Source organism: Tachypleus tridentatus, chromosome 3 (assembly GCF_004210375.1).
Source record: "Tachypleus tridentatus isolate NWPU-2018 chromosome 3, ASM421037v1, whole genome shotgun sequence".
Classification (NCBI taxonomy): domain Eukaryota; kingdom Metazoa; phylum Arthropoda; class Merostomata; order Xiphosura; family Limulidae; genus Tachypleus; species Tachypleus tridentatus.
Window position 1 is genome coordinate 104,079,729 of NC_134827.1, and position 16,451 is coordinate 104,096,179.

The window sequence follows — 16,451 nt, forward strand, 5'->3', positions numbered from 1 at the left end:
CTAGCTGCCTTCCCTCTAGTCTTACACTGCTAAATTAGGAACGACTAGCGCATATAGGCATCGTGTAGCTTTACGTGCAATATAAAAAACAAACTAAACAAACGCGCCTAGTCCATGCTGTCGTAAAATACGTTTATCGAAATTGGTTAAAGCCACAAGAATTATAATAAAATAAGTTTACTTATTAGTCGGTAGATGTCGTTGTTTCTCATTACAAAGCTACACAAAGGACGACTTCGTCAGGATCTTCGAGGGTGAAATCTGAAAAATCCACCTTAACCTCCCTCCTGCATGGAAGTGTTTTTGCTTTTTTTTACAGATTAAATAAGGATATCGATATTAATTTAAAATCACTGCGTAATTTTGGTACTCCTATCAGGGACATGTCTGTTCATGTTCAACGTTCATCACTTTCACTAATACACACTTAGCTGTATTCGTCCCATATACTCCGCCCCCAAGTGGTACAGTAATACGTAGCGAACTCACACTCTTAGAAACCGGGTTTCCATAACTCACTGTGTAGCTTTGTGCCTAATTCCAAATAAACTAACACCACGTACACCAGTGCACGTTCGTTTTGTTGGTGTGTCCTACATGTATTGACATATAAATTCTTTCTAATACACGATATATACGTTTCATAAACTATGAATTGGGCAAGTTTTTTGTTTGTTTGTTTTTTTAATTTCGCGCAAAGCTACACAAGGGTTAGTTGCGCTAGCCGTCCCTAATTTAGCAGTGTAAAACTAGAGGGAAGGCAGCTAGTCATCACTACCCACCGCCAATTCTTGGGCTACTCTTTTACCAACGAATAGTGGGATTGACCGTCACATTATAATGCCCTCACGGCTGAAAGTGTTAGCATGTTTGTGCGACGGGGATTCGACCTATGCTGAGTCTTTCGCACATCTGATGAGTTATTCAACTTGAAACCTGGAACGTCATCTCGCCCCTAACTGTTGAAGTAGTGACCCTAGAACCCGAAACGTCACCTCTCCCAAGCGTTTAAGTCTTCCACCTGGAATACGAACCATCGCATAATCCTTAATCCAACTTTGAAGTATCCAGCTTATAACCCGAAACGTCGCATCAACCCTCACCAAATTCGTAAAAATATGATATGCATTTCAACAGCAATGCATAAACTAATATCTAAAGAAAACACTTATCACCTTTCTTCCCACTGAAATGAAACGTAAAAGTTATAATCGAAACTCGATTTTATACTTGAATCTATAGGGTGGTCCGTAAGTCCCTACCCATCCATATATCTTATGTATCCAGTGTATCTGTGTGCTGTCCCTCATTTTCGCTGCATATTATTATGCGACGCCATATTGTGTGAGACATTTTCCTCAACATAGCAGGGGTTATTGTTCCAAATGCCGCAGTAACAGCTGCCTTCAGCTGCATATGGATGGGTAGGGACTTACGTGCCACCCTGTACTTCTTTGACGTATCGGTTCATATATGGTAAACTTTTTTTCTTTCAGATTTATAGGTATTTTGACTAACATATGTTAGTTTTAAACAACTGAACATTTAACCCCAGAAGTACGGATGTTTTTAATAGTTAGGCATCAAATTGCTTGTGAATCTATTACTTCAGTAGTTACTAATAACAAAACGTAAACGAATTTCTCTCAGCATTACAAGTAATCCCATAAATATATTTTCTCTTTCTTTTCTGTCTGGTCAATTATTTGCGTCGAGTGTTGTAACAGACATATTACTCAAAATGATACAATATATCGATGACACTGGTACTGGACTTAGCACTTATAAGGATTAATTAATAATCTCGAATAAATTATAATAAAATTTGAATAAATTATGCTAATTAGCCAACAAAGTCGTTATTATGTTAATAGTGAATACTTAGTGCGACCGACTCCCTTTACTACAAAAGAAGTAATTAAGGTGCAGAAATCAACAGATTAATTGATAATCAATACTAACTAGATTTTTAATAATAATTACTTATTATCACAGGGAGATGGAGGCGGTCCTTTAGTGTGTTGGTCGCAGAGCGGAAGATACAAACTGGCAGGCATCGTATCCTGGGGTATCAACTGTGGCATGGAAAGCGTGCCCGGTGTTTACGTCCGAGTTCAGAACTATATTGATTGGATAACGTCGATTACAAACCGTCCAATCCAAAGCTATTGGCCAGAACTGTGACGAACATGTCGTCTGACACACGAACAGTTTTATTCTGTACAAAACCCAGTCTCTTTGGAGTGTTTCTTTAAAATTTAACATGTTATGTTTTACACTTTATTGATTGTAATGTTTATTGTTAGTATAATATAAAAGTCTGTCAAAAATGACTGGAAACCATTGTTGTTTTGATAACGAAAATTACAGAATTTAACTAAAATGAATTTGTCAATACCTTCAAAATGCACCTACTATTCACATATCTCATTAGTCTCTAAATAATTCTTCAACCATCACATTTTTAGCAATAATTTGATCATCATTCTTTCCTGATTCTCTCTATTAATCACAAATATTTTAAAATTATTTTCATCTCTTGTTCTCGTCACAGCTACATGTACAACTGTGTGTCCAAACGGTTTGTCCCTAAGACTGATAAATAGTTGTCACAGATTCCATATCACTTGATATTGTCTTCTCTTAAGTACGAGTGACAAACTAATTTCACTGGGCGCTAAATCTGTTCTCGACATCAAGACAGTTTCTGCTCTATAACTTCCATTTACAACTTCAGTCTAAGAAATACTGACATGAGCTTCTTATAAGTAATATAATGTCTGTTGTGTCGACGAAAAGAAATAATTTACAAGAACCTCAAAAAAGTAAAGCAAGTCTAATAATTGTACATGAAGGTTTTGTTATCGAGCAACGGTTTGAGGAGGGTGTATTGGCATATTTCTGAAGGAGATAACGAATAATAAGAGACCTTTTGGAGGTAAAGTTTCATAGGTGAGTGAAGGTTTTAGACAGATAGCTAATGTAATAGGCAAGAGTTCGAGTTTATAAATTATCGAAGGAGTATGCATTAAAAGTTCACCATTGTGGGAATTTGCAGAGGTTATGACTGTAATAGTAGGCCTATTAGTAGCCTAATTTAAGCCTTAGGCCTAATAGCTAAACGTAACGTATGGCTTAGGTGAAACACTATTTGGTAAGTTTTATTTCGTTTTTGGCTACAACTTACTGTCATAAAACTTGAATTAAACTATTTTGCTATTATCTGACCGAAGTTATCCAAAAAATCACTAACCGTAAAAGGCTTATAATAAAAAAACAAACCTTCTTTATAAATAAACATGAATATTGGGCACTCAGCGTAAACACCACTGTTGGTCCAAGAACAATCAAGTGATAACAAGCGACAATGTGTGCTGTTGAGAATTGTCAAGAAAAGAAGGGTGAAAACGTTCTCGACACAGTGACAAAGGAAATAAGCCTTTTATAGTTAGTGGTTTATTATGACATGCTTTATTTACATGTTAATGAGAAATATTCACTGTTGCTTTTGTGGTGTAAGTTCCTAAATTAAGACCTAAAGAGATGACACGAAGAAACCAGCAATAAATTATGAACGCCTTAGTTGATGGAACTGTAGTGGCAGTGGGTGAACGTGCTCCCAAACTTTTGGCCCAGTAAAAAATACCCCTTTGAATGTGGAATGGGGTCTGGTGTGTAATTATAAAAAACAACAACTCGTTCTCTCATTAATTCATTGCTCATTAAGATACATAGAAAATAAGGTATTCCCCCAATTCAAAAATGTTTCACTGCCTGTGGGTATCGCTTGTTATAACACATTCTAATAATGTTATACCATATACCAGTAAGTGTATTTTAGACGTTCTCCTTACAGCAGTTCTACCCAATCTGGATACAGGTGTAAAACGGGTGTCATCCGGACCCCATGACCCAAAAAGGTCAAAACGTGATTAATTAAATTGAATCTTTAATAGCTGAATAATTAATTACTGAATTTTAATTATACTTTCTTTTCTCAACTAAATCACCTCATCAATGGCTCAGCAGTATGTCCAGAGGCTTATAGCGCTAAAAACCAGATTTCAATACTATCAGGTGTTTCATGTGGATCGGGATTCTTTACAGAAAGAAACTGACAATCAAGCAGTATCACCTCACTTTTTCTTTTACTTTCACTGACGAACTTGCTTTTAACTAACTGACTTCCATATCTGCACGTATTTATAATACGTGACAGAAAAATCTAAAAATATTTAGCCCCTAGTAACAACAATACTAAATTTAACGAGAAAACTTTAGAAGCTTGGAAAATTATTATAATTTTTTTCTTATAGCAAAGCCACATCGGGCTATCTGCTGAGCCCATCGAGGGGAATCGAAACCCTGATTTTAGCGTTGTAAATCCGTAGACTTACCGCTGTACTAGCGGAGCGCTATTATAATATTCCAAAAGCCAAGTGAAACAATTAAACTACATACATAAGGCACAACTCGTATAGAGTTGCGTAAAGAAACTTGTCATAATTACCGCTTTTTAAAATAATTAACTTTTAACACTCTAGTTATTAAACCAAATAATCATTAAATAACTAAATAAATTAACTAATAACTCTTACACTGAATAGTCTTGTATATCCAGGAAATACCCATGATGGTTACAGCATAGAGAGAAAAATTAGCAGCTTTGTGATTAATAACAAACATACTTTGTTTGAATTTCGTACAAAGCTGCAGGAGGGCTATCTGCGCCACCCGTCCATAATTTTGCAGTGTAAGACTAGAGGAAAGGCAACTAGTCATCATCACCCACCGCCAAATCTTTACTAATGAACAGTAGAATTAACCGTCACATTATAACGCCCCCACGGCTGAAAGGGTGAACATGTTTGATGTGACGAGGATTTGAACCTGCGACCCTCATATTACGAGTCGAATGCCTCAACCACCTGGCCATGCAGGAAAAACAGACATAATATAATAATTTCATATATTTCACTTCATAAACAGTATGTCTGCGGACGACAATAAAAACCGGGTTCCGATACCCGAGATGGGTAGAGCACAGATGGCCCATTGTGTAGCTTTGTGCTTAAATTCAAAAAAGTTAATCTATAAAAAATATATATATTGATTCAGATCAGGAAAATAATCAAAAACTAAGAATTTATTTATAGATTCCTATAATCGTTTTATATATTCTCCCAACATAATTGTATCATGACAATGTGGGGAAATTTTAAATTTCGAAAAAACCACAATAATTATAGAATAATACACGAATGAAAATCGGTTCTTGTAAAATTGGAGATTGCGTGAAATATGGATTAGTAATTATAGATGGAGCTCCGCAACATAGCCAAGAGATAACAAGTGGAACTCTGTAATTTAGGTTAGTGATTATAGGTGGCGCTTCATTACTCAGATTAATGATAACACTATGTAACAAAATTTTTACCTTTTCTTGTTCCTGGACAGAAAGTGTTATTTCCCAATTACTTATGCCTAAAGTAAATGGAAAAGACTTATTTTTTATTTTTCTCTTCAAACTTTGCTTTTATGACTTGGGTAATGAAATTTTCAAATTTACCCATTTTCCAGAACATTTCAGGTAAATTCAGTGCTGAGTAGCTGATAGAGAATTTTCTCCAACTAACATGTTCTAGAATGTTGTAGAACTTACAAGAATTTTATAGAACGTTCCATAGTAATATATATACAGTGGCTCACCACTCAACACTTCAGTTTAGTTCTAGCTGCCTAAATGAACACACAGAAACCTATCTGATTTTATCTCATGTTATCTTTGACTTTGGGACAGCAGGAACACCGCAGCGCACTACAACAGACACCAATGGCCACAACGGACCGAGTTCCCTGTGGGGAGGCACAAGGCCACGTGTGAGCCACTAGTGGACCTCCAGAAGATGTTGTTCCCACCATTGCACATAAAATTGGGTCTTATGAAACAATATGTCACAGCTCTTGATAAGGAGTCTGTAGCCTTCAAGTACCTTCGATACTTCTTCCCTGAGCTGTCTGAAGCAAAGGTCAAAGCTGGTGTCTTCGTTGGACCATAAATAAAGAAGGTCCTGCAGCATACAAAAGGAAGGGGAAAAAAATCTTGGAGAAACTTTGTCACAGTGGTTCGGGGCTTTTTGGGCAATCGCAAGGCCGAAAATTATATGGAACTGGTTGAGGCTCTGGTGAAGAACTAAGGCAAAATGGGCTGCAGGATGTCCCTGAAAGTCCATATCCTTGACGCTAATTTTGATAAATTCAAGGAGAACACAGGAGCATACTCAAAGGTGCAAGACGAGCGCTTCCACCAAGATATACTGGATTTTGAACGCCGCTACCAAGGAGCGTATAACGAAAACATGATGGGAGACTACATTTGGAGGCTAATACGTGAAAGTGATTTACATTACAGTCGCAAATCTCGAAAAACTACTCACTTCTAAACATTTTTGTATAACTTTAGTATAAATACATGTAAATCTTGATTCATATGTTGTTTTATTCAGACCTTATGTAAATGAAAATGTGCAAATTTGCCTGTTTTTACATATAAAATAGGTTAATTTCTAAATTTTATTATCCAGGTTACAAAAGCAAAGTTTGAAGGAAATAATGGCCATTTTCTGTACTTTTACAACATAAGCAATTAAAAAATAACACATACTATCAAGGAACACAACTTGTGTTACATAGTGTTACAGGTGGAGGTAATTTTTAACAATGCAAAATGTAGATTTTTAATAAACGCTTTTAAATAAATTTCTCTGAAACTGTTTTATTTTTATATTTGACATTAAATTAATGTTATGTTTTTGTTATTGTCCAAAGTTGTTTTGTTTCGTATACATAACCGAAAACTAGATATAAAGCCTTCATATCTCTATATAGGCCAGGTGGTTACGGCGCTCGACTCGCAATTTGAGAATCGTGGGTTTAAATCCCCGTCACTCCAAACATGCTCGCCCTTTCAGCCGCGGGGACATTGTAATGTGACAGTCAATCACAGTATTCGTTGGTAAAAGAGTAGCCCAAAAGTTGGCGGTGGGTGGTGATGACAAGCTGCGTTCCCTCTAGTCTTACACTGCTAAATTAGGGACGGCTAGCGAAGATAGCCCTCGAGTAGCTTTGCGCGAAATTCACAAAACAAACAAACAAACAGCGTATTTTAGCGTTGTAACTTCGTAGACTTACCGTTATATCACCGGAAGGCGAAACCCCGATAGGAAGTTTCCTAGCTATGCTATAATCCATTATTTTTTTCTCTGTATTTTCTTAAAATATATCAGTTATTTAAAAGTTCAAAGGTTAACCCTATTGTACTGAAAAATGCTAGTATATAAATTAGAGAAACTGTTAGTTGTGAGTTAAATGTTCGAGCTCTCTCTTACGGTTAAGAATCGATCCACATTACCTGTTCGCATTCTAATATCTGGCTTTGCATTTTTTTAAACGTGCTTATTGGCCCGACAAGGTCAGATGCTTAGGGCGCTTCACCTGTAACCTGAGGGTCTCGGGTTCGAATCCCCGTCACACCAAACGTGCTCGCCCTTTCAGTCATGGGGGCGTTATTATGCTCAATAAATCCCACTGTTCGTTTGTAAAAGAATAATCCAAAAGTTGGCGGTGGGTGGTGATGACTAGCTTCCTTCTCTCTTGTCTTAGACTACTACGTTAGGGACGGGTAGTACAGATAGCTCTCGTGTAGCTTTGCGCGAAATTCAATACTTATGACTTTAGTACCAAATATTATTAAAGGATAAATCCAATAGAAATATTAAGAGTTCACAATATTTAAAAATTTTTAGCCAACAAAATACTACCTATAACAATTGTTGATATAGACAGTATTTCGTTGTGTTCCAAAAGTCCGTGTTTTTTTTTCTTATAACAAAGCCACATCGGGCTCTCTGTTGCTTCCACAAAAGGGAATCGGAACAGCTAATTGTAGCGTTCTAAATCCGAAGACTTACGTAAAGCTGTTCTAGTCGGACCCGAATCTTTCTGGTAAGTTCTTTTTTGCAAGAAATCTGTCGTCGGCAATGGACAACGGATGGTTGAAATGCTATTAAACACTTTTCAGATTATTTGTTAGTTCTAGTGGACTACATAAAGAAAGTAGTGTAAGAAACTACAATAGGCCTAATACTGATGACTACAGTTTTCCAAACTACAATAGGCCTAATACTGATGACTACAGTTTTCCAAACTACAATAGGCCTAATACTGATGACTATAGTTTTCCAAACTACAATAGGCCTAATACTGATGACTACAGTTTTTCAATCTACAATAGGCCTAATAATGATGACTACAGTTTTCCAATCTATGCAGTTTAGTGACAAGTGTAGATTATTTAATACACCAGATATAGGGTGCTCGTCAAAAATGTTGTATCGGTGTAAGAAATTCGACATAAAAACTAATATATTTTGTGTCAGATAAACTAATAGACGTTTACCAACAATACTGAAAGAACATTTCGAAGCTTCTTCTTATAATTTGAACACGTGGTTAGGCATAATCACTTTTGATTTTTCAGACGTAGAAATAACTGGCAAAAAACAATATAAATCTTATAAAATTAAGGAAATTTTCTTTATTAAAAAACCTTACAATAACAAATATGCAAGTTTGTGTTTATATTTATTTTTGCTCTCCTCACTTAAATATTGTCGATTTCGGGTATATCATTGTGATATTGTAACACGTGCGAGATTGAATTCTTACTTCAAGTTTCCCAGATGAAGAATCACGTAAACCCAGAGGAAAATATTGGTTCCAAAAACGTTTGTAAATATGTTCATTCGATTATTAGTTACTAAATAAATCATATTGTTTGAATTTGTTTAAACGTCACTGTGCGAATTGTTCTATTACAACAATTATGTTGAAACAATATCTTAGAGGAATTTATAGACGGTATTGCTATGGCAACAGAACTTTACTTTCAATTTGAAAATAAAAAGCTTATGTGGAAGACGGTAACTTGTAAGCAGTTTAATAATCTTATTTAAATATGGGGAAAAAACAGGAAAATATATTAGGAGAAAGTTTCAGAAATGGTTCAGGAGTTTGATTCCATCTTGGTATGTGGTTTCTTCCCTTTCATATGGCCTAAAGTGCGCAGGTACTCACTAAGCCTTTATTTGCAAGATAACCCTATTGGTTTCTTCTTATTATTAAACATTATAATTTATCTTCACAATTCAAAGTTTATCGCATAGTTTAATAATTTAATCCAATATCTTACTGCAAAAGTAATCAGGAAACAGCGGACGGAGATAGCTGTAACAAATATTTTATTTTTCTGTTCACGTGAAACAATATTTTATATCAAATACTACAGTCATTTCTTGTCACACCTCTACACATTTTGTCTGTTACACGCTTAAAGGAAACATCAGTAATTGCATTACGGTATTCTTATTTGAATGAAATCACTGTGCTCGGTCTATCTAATTTCTGGGTCTATAAATTTGCCGTGCCAATATGGTGGTATTGTGCTAGCGTTTTTGAAGCAGGCGAATACACTAAAAACTTTGTTAACATATTACAGAAAGCGATAAACTCTGAGGAATTAATAGATGACAACCAACATCTTTCAACAAGACTAATATATTTATATCTCGTTTTTTTTTTCGTACCTATATGCATGATTATGTGGTTTGGTTTGTTTTGAATTTCGCGCAAAGCCACATGAAGGCTATCTGCGCTAGCCGTCCCTAATTTAGTAGTGTAAGGCTAGAGGGAAGGCAACTAGTCATCACCATCCACTGCAAACTTTTGGGCTACTATTTTAACAACGAATAGTTGGATTGACTGTAACATTATAACGACCACACGGCTGAAAGCGAGCATGTTAGGTGGGTGACAGGGATTCGAACCCGCAACCCTAAGATTACAAGTCGAGTGCCTTAACCACTTGGTCATGCCGGGCACATGATAATGTGCGCGTGTGTATACGTTTTTCTTATAGCAAAGCCACATCGAGCTATCAGCCATGTCCACCGAGAGGAACCGAACCCCTGATCTTACCTCACCTCTGTCCCAACAGTGGACATGCGTGATTAAAAGCAGTCACTTCTTTAATTTTCCAGATATTTAAATCAATGGGGGAAAAAAAAAGACAATACACATCGCAGACAAAATTAGATTTCCATGAATAAAACAACTTACATTAATAAATATACATTTACGTTTATATTTATTCCATCTTTCTGTTGTGTAGCTATCGTTTTTTCTACTAAACTATTTTTATGTACGTAATATTATTCCAATGCCCCCAAGTGACTCAGTAGTAAGTCTGAAAGCTTAAAACGCCAAAATATGGGTTAAGATATTCGTGGTGGGCACAACACCGGTGGCCCATTTCAACTTAAATGCAAACAAACAAAATACTTTTATTAATTTACTTTATAGCCGCTCTGGAGGTGATGAAGAGATGCTACGTTATAGAGGAACAAGAAGGTGAAATGGAGACAGAAGAACTGGTCGAAGTTGTAGAATTTAAAAACTCTAGAGAAGAGACAGTAAAAGCTTATTCTCCACTGGAAATATCCATAATCAGTCACCCACGGGAAAACGAAAAGTATATGTTGCTCTTTTGTGAAAGAAACTTGTGGCGCAACAGGTGACTATTCACTTTATGAAAGTTCATCAACATTCGAAACGAAACACATCAAGGTGAAGAACCACACGGTTATTAATCCTTCCCTTTAACCTTTCTATACAACACACTCAGTTTCTCACTCCAGCAAAGAGTTAGAGGCCAGCTATACATTACGAGAAGAGATGAAACATATTTTGCAATTCGGAAACTCAACAACTCAATCAGCCACTGTTGACTGTGTACCAATAAGAACCATGGAAAGCAGTCAACCACAGGAACATAAACTTACCTTTCTGAAAATAAAGAGAAACCTGTGGTACAATAGTGGCTATTCACTTGTTCTAACAGCAAAAATATTTGTAACGAAACCCACAACATATAAAGTTTCCAATATTACCAAGCGGAAGAACCTGATGGACAGAACTCTGACACATAAAGTCGGTAAGACAATTTTAAATATCCTTATGGTTTGTGTAATATTTTGTGAGTCGATCTTGACCTAAACGTTAGTGTGACGAGATGCGAAATCGAAAGACCTGAGATTCAAAATGCCACTGAACACGTTCCATACCATGGGAGAGCCAATACAGTTACTATTTTCAAACACACATACAAAACAATGTTAGTAGTGGGCTCTGCTGACTGGATGGTTTCAAAATCAGACATCTGTAACATTTCGTTCAAAGATTTTTGTTTTACTAAAACAGTTTCTGTTAATCAAGTTTTGGTTTTGTGCACCTACATCATCAGTACAACCTTTTATTATAATTATTTCCTTGATGTTAGCAGCTTGAGAAAGTCCTCTTCCTTCAGACTCCTCAAATATTAGCAGAATTTTCGTTTACAGCACCATATTCATTAATTTCTATATTTTGGCTTCTCGCATAAACTTTATCATAAACTTTACTAGACTGGAGACCAGTAGCACGAGAGTTTCGTGCTGTGCATGATGGTTATTACTAAATGTAGTAACTCACATTATCGTACATTCAGTAATAACTTTCATGTTCTCCTGTGTAATTAAAAGGGTAAGACTAAACGGAGGAGCAAATAAACAACTCCACCTGTCGTTAATTCTGGGACCATCCTAATCGAATGCTTGGACATGCTATCGTATTACAATGTTCCCAAGGTTGGAAACCCGAGGCTGTTCGGTGACGGGATTCGAACACATGGCCCACAGTTTGAACACTAACTCAAATAAGTATCTTTCTGGTACTACTTGACATGTCTTAAAAATTGTATATATTTGGAAAAGAATAAAAAGACTTTGTAAAACTAATCTGCACTTTGTATCTCAGAACAGCTGGTATGGGTATTAACAATCTTATTGATAAGGAGAGAAGAACGTTTCAACCTTCCTAGGTCATCTTCAGGTTGACATACCAGTCGTTCCGAGATACATTTTCATTTCGAGTGGGTTTCTCGTCATCTAGAATAATCTGTACCTTAACTTACCCGATTATTCATGTCCGACATTTTCAGACACTTTTAGAAGTGCTGAAACTCCTAAATGTTAACACTTGAGTAATAATATTTAGCAGAAAAGTTAATTTAATATAATAAAAAATCAAACATTTTCATTCCAAATAAATAAAATATGTACAATGACATACTATTACAAGTTCTGCTGTATTAATACAAGCTAACAAAATATTTTATATTTTTACAGAAACATAAAAGCTAAAATAAAGAAGTAAAAATACTTTTCATAAAGCAAGTATACAAAAAGAAGCAGTTTCTTATAAAATTTATCATTTTAAGTTTTTGTTTGTGAAACCGACAATATGATAAATTTTTGTTGTGTGAAGCGAAGTTTAAGTGATTGTGCCCACCATTGGTATGAATACCCGATTTGTAGCGTTATATGCCTACACATTTACTGTTGTGCCATTGTACGACAGTTAACAAACGAAAATATTAACTAAAACAAATGATTAAAACTGGGTGTGACAGGTAAAACTTTCATATGGAAGATAGCGTTCCATTATCCATAATTGTCAAATATCTGTCGTAACAACACAGCGAACCTAAAGATATCTAGACAGATATTTTCTCTTATTATAATCATGAAGGTCTAATATTACATCAATGGAACTTCAAGAATACGGTAGTTTCCAGCCTTCTTAGCCAAAGTAGGCATGTTTACCAGTATAATAGCCCACAACATAGAAAATATTTGATCACTATAAATTTACATATGAAAACGACTAAAAGGATCGGTGGACTTTATAAATATTCCACTGATCCATAGGAAGTAAAATATATCATTTATATTTACTTCTTAAATTTTTTGAAAATAATTTTAATAACAAAATTCCCAGAACTCCAGCACATAAAATATGTAAGTTAAGCAAAAGATGGCGCTGCTGTCCTATAACTCCCGCCACTCTAACAAGGTTTCTGAAAAAATGCCGCCCAGCTTCTTACTGGAAGATTTTACTCTTAACATCTTTTGTATTAGAAATTTCAACACAATTAAAATATTATAGCGTTATTTATTCTCTCCAATTTACTGAACTGTAAGCACGAGTGATATTGTAAACATACCAAACAAATAACATCTCTATTTTATCATGTATACTTGTTTTTCCCAGCAATGAACACATATCAGCTTATTATCCAGAGCTGTGACGTCACAGTAACAACATTTTGAATCTGTTAGAAAAGTAGCTGATTTGTTTAATGTTAGTATAAAACATCTACTTACTATTGAAAGAAGTACAGTGTGTAATGATTCTAACGTCTCATTACTTTTAATTGTAAATAGCCTTTTCCAGCCATCCGAGTCTGCAGACACACCGCTGTGCCACTAGGGAGCTTTGTAACGATAAATAATGGTTGTGTGTAAGGATTCTCCTAGCGGATAAATTCCTGTTTCTTACACCTGTTTAAATATTTGTTCGTCATATGGACCAAAATGGTTTGACCAAATTTGACACTTTGTTAAACAGGTTTTCCATTATAAGCTCTATTTCTGCTCTGTTGTACATTCAACAGATCTCGAGTGTCCATACATAATGTGTAACGCCGAGATAAATATTAACTTCGACTGTTTTATATCGCGTGTGTTTAGAGATTCAAATAGTTATACAGTACTGTCTCCAACAACCTGTGACCTGGAACATCAGCATCATATACCATGCATGCAGTTGATTAGACAGTCTCAACCACTAGTTAACGCACGAGAGATAAGCCACCCTACGTCATTATACAGATGTTACCAGCTAACGTTTATTTCGAACCCTTCAATATAAGTTGTGTTGTGTAGTTCGCCTGCCAGTCACCAGGTGAGACATATTTTCTAACAGGTAGGAACTTAATCCTGTCCCATCAGGGGGGTAGGCATTCCAATTTATTAACCAGGTGGAAGGGTATGAACCAAGGCCTAAAACTGTTATTGCTTGTTTAACTTTACACATGCCTCTACCTAACTGCATGTAGATAAGATCCTGGATTCGATTCCCTGCAATAGATACAGTGGACAGTCCAATATGGCTTTGCTCTAAACAAACAATTCGAACTGTAACTTAGATGCACGTGCGCTAAATGGTCTGGTCAGAGACTTCGTTGTTTTCGCGTGTAGCCATCCCTAATATTGATTGTTTGTTGTTAAGCGCAGAGCTACGAATTGGGCGATTTGTGCTATAATTACCACGAGTATCGAAACCCAATTTTTAACATAAGTCCACACTTACCGTAAGCCATTCAGGGGCACCCTAATTTTGAACTACTGTCCAGAGGGAAGACAGCCAGCCACCAGCACCCACTGGCGCGAGGGGTTTACCCTATTCCTACTACCAAATAGAGGAACTGATCGCCACATTTATAACACTCCAATAGCTGAAAGTGCATAGAGGGTTTGCTGGCATCATGTCTTGAACCCTGAATCGAACGATTAATAACCCAACACACTAACTGGTAGTCCACGTAACACCCAGAGTACATCTAAGAAGATATTTTCAACACATAATGTTTTTATTGACAATCAAAGGAGTGTTTTAACATTTGCGGTTTCTCTAAGCCTAATTTGTAGCTTCCATTAAATGTTTGGAAGTTAGTAATTAGCCCCCCGAGTGGAACAGTGGTATGACTGCGGACTTACACTGCTAGAAACCGAGTTTCGATACCAATGGTGGGCAGCGCACAGATAACTCTATGTAGCATTGTGCGTATTATCAAAACAAACAAGTTTGTAACTAAAATTCAAGTTTCGTCATTCTATTTATTTTAAGGTTGGATGTAGATAAAATATACTTCGTCACGTCAAACACCACTAAAATTCTGATTGGAACATTTGAATCCTCAGGTTCAAAACTTAGAAAATTTATTTGTCTTCTTTTCAAAACGGAAATGACGTCACGCATTCGGTATAAAATTATCGGCTTTAAAATGACTTCCGACGTTTTTGAACTGGGACTGTTTTTGCGCACTATAAAACTTTAAAAAAAATTACAATAAAACAGACCGGAGCATCCAGCTAAGGCTAACGATTATAACTAAACAACTAATATCTAATTACATGGCCAGACGTGTTCGTATTCTCTCTCATGAGAGTTCAAGACATCTGCTGTTTACTCACGTACTAAAAACCTTTGTTTCTTTGGTTTGTTTTTAATTTCGCGCAAAGCTACTCGAGGGCTATCTGCGCTAGCCGTCCCTAATTTAGCAGTGTAAGACTAGAGGGAAGGCAGCTAGTCATCACCACCCACCGCCAATTCTTGGACTACTCTTTTACCAACGAATAGTAGGATTGACCGTCACATATAACGCCCCCACGACTGAAAGGACGAGCAAGTTTGGTGCGACCGGGAATGGAACCCGCGACCCTCAAATTACAAGTCGAACGCCTTAACCCACCTGGCCATGCTGAGCCGCTTTTGTTCACACCAATAAGCAATAGGACGTGTCTGTGACCAGTCGCTTGAAAACGTCCTTGAGATTCAAAAGAAAGGTTAAAGGTCAAACAATTCACGTAATTATATGGTAGGAAGGTTTCTATGTCAACAGCAATTCGCATCACAAGTTTCTCTATTTAATAAAGGCAAAGATTAAAAACAGTGCTGTTGCTTCCCGTGGGATAACTTGTAGAAACGAAACTACGCTTCCTGTGTTTCTTAAACCGATTCAATAACGTGTGCATATAATTAATTTTAAAACTTCCCTTTCAACACCGGAAATGATTCAAGTGTCTTTATTTTGGACCTCTTTCGAGGTCAAACAAAACCCTGTAGCAATGCTTGGATCGCGAGATCGAAACCCATTATCTAAACTGCTCGACCTTTCATTTGTTGGAGTGTTAGTGTGATAGTCAATCCCACCTTTCGTTGATAATGGGTAACACAAAACTTGGCGGTGGGCTTTATCGACTAGTCTTAGCACTGCTAGATTAGAAACAGCTCGTGCAGAGAACAGTTGATTAGCTATGCACGAAACTCGACAAATTGAAACTTATCCAAGTACAGTTAAAGATGTTTCTATACCTATAAACTTATTTTAATATGTTTACGAGTTTATTGCAGTTCAAAATAAAACGATTATTTATCCTATACTTACTCTAGCTTAAGAAAACGAACCTCGCGTGATCATCTTTGTTGTTCCTGATGGGACAGCGGTAAATAAATCCGGAGAATGATTACCCTGGAAGGGCACAGCAGATAGCCTGATGTTGCTTTGCTCTTAATCAAACGAACCTTCATTATATCCTGAAAATGGTGCATCAGGTTGTCCGTCGAAATAGCCATGTTTTTATTTTAACGTTAAACGGATAATGCTTTTGCACACGAAGAAACATTGATGTTGTTATTTTTATTGCCACGAGCTTTTCTGATTCGCATTCTGC

At 36.3% G+C, this 16,451-nt stretch overlaps 1 protein-coding gene across 1 annotated transcript in view; it reads left to right on the forward strand.

Moving 5' to 3' along the window:
• LOC143245940 (ovochymase-1-like) overlaps positions 1-2,333 on the forward strand; it is a 39,110-nt gene extending 36,777 nt beyond the window's left edge. The window contains exon 14 of the mRNA XM_076492191.1: positions 1,996-2,333. Within this exon, the coding sequence (XP_076348306.1) occupies positions 1,996-2,184 (189 nt within the window). The 3' untranslated portion in view covers positions 2,185-2,333. The remainder of the gene's footprint in view (positions 1-1,995) is intronic.
• Positions 2,334-16,451: the final 14,118 nt, after the last annotated feature.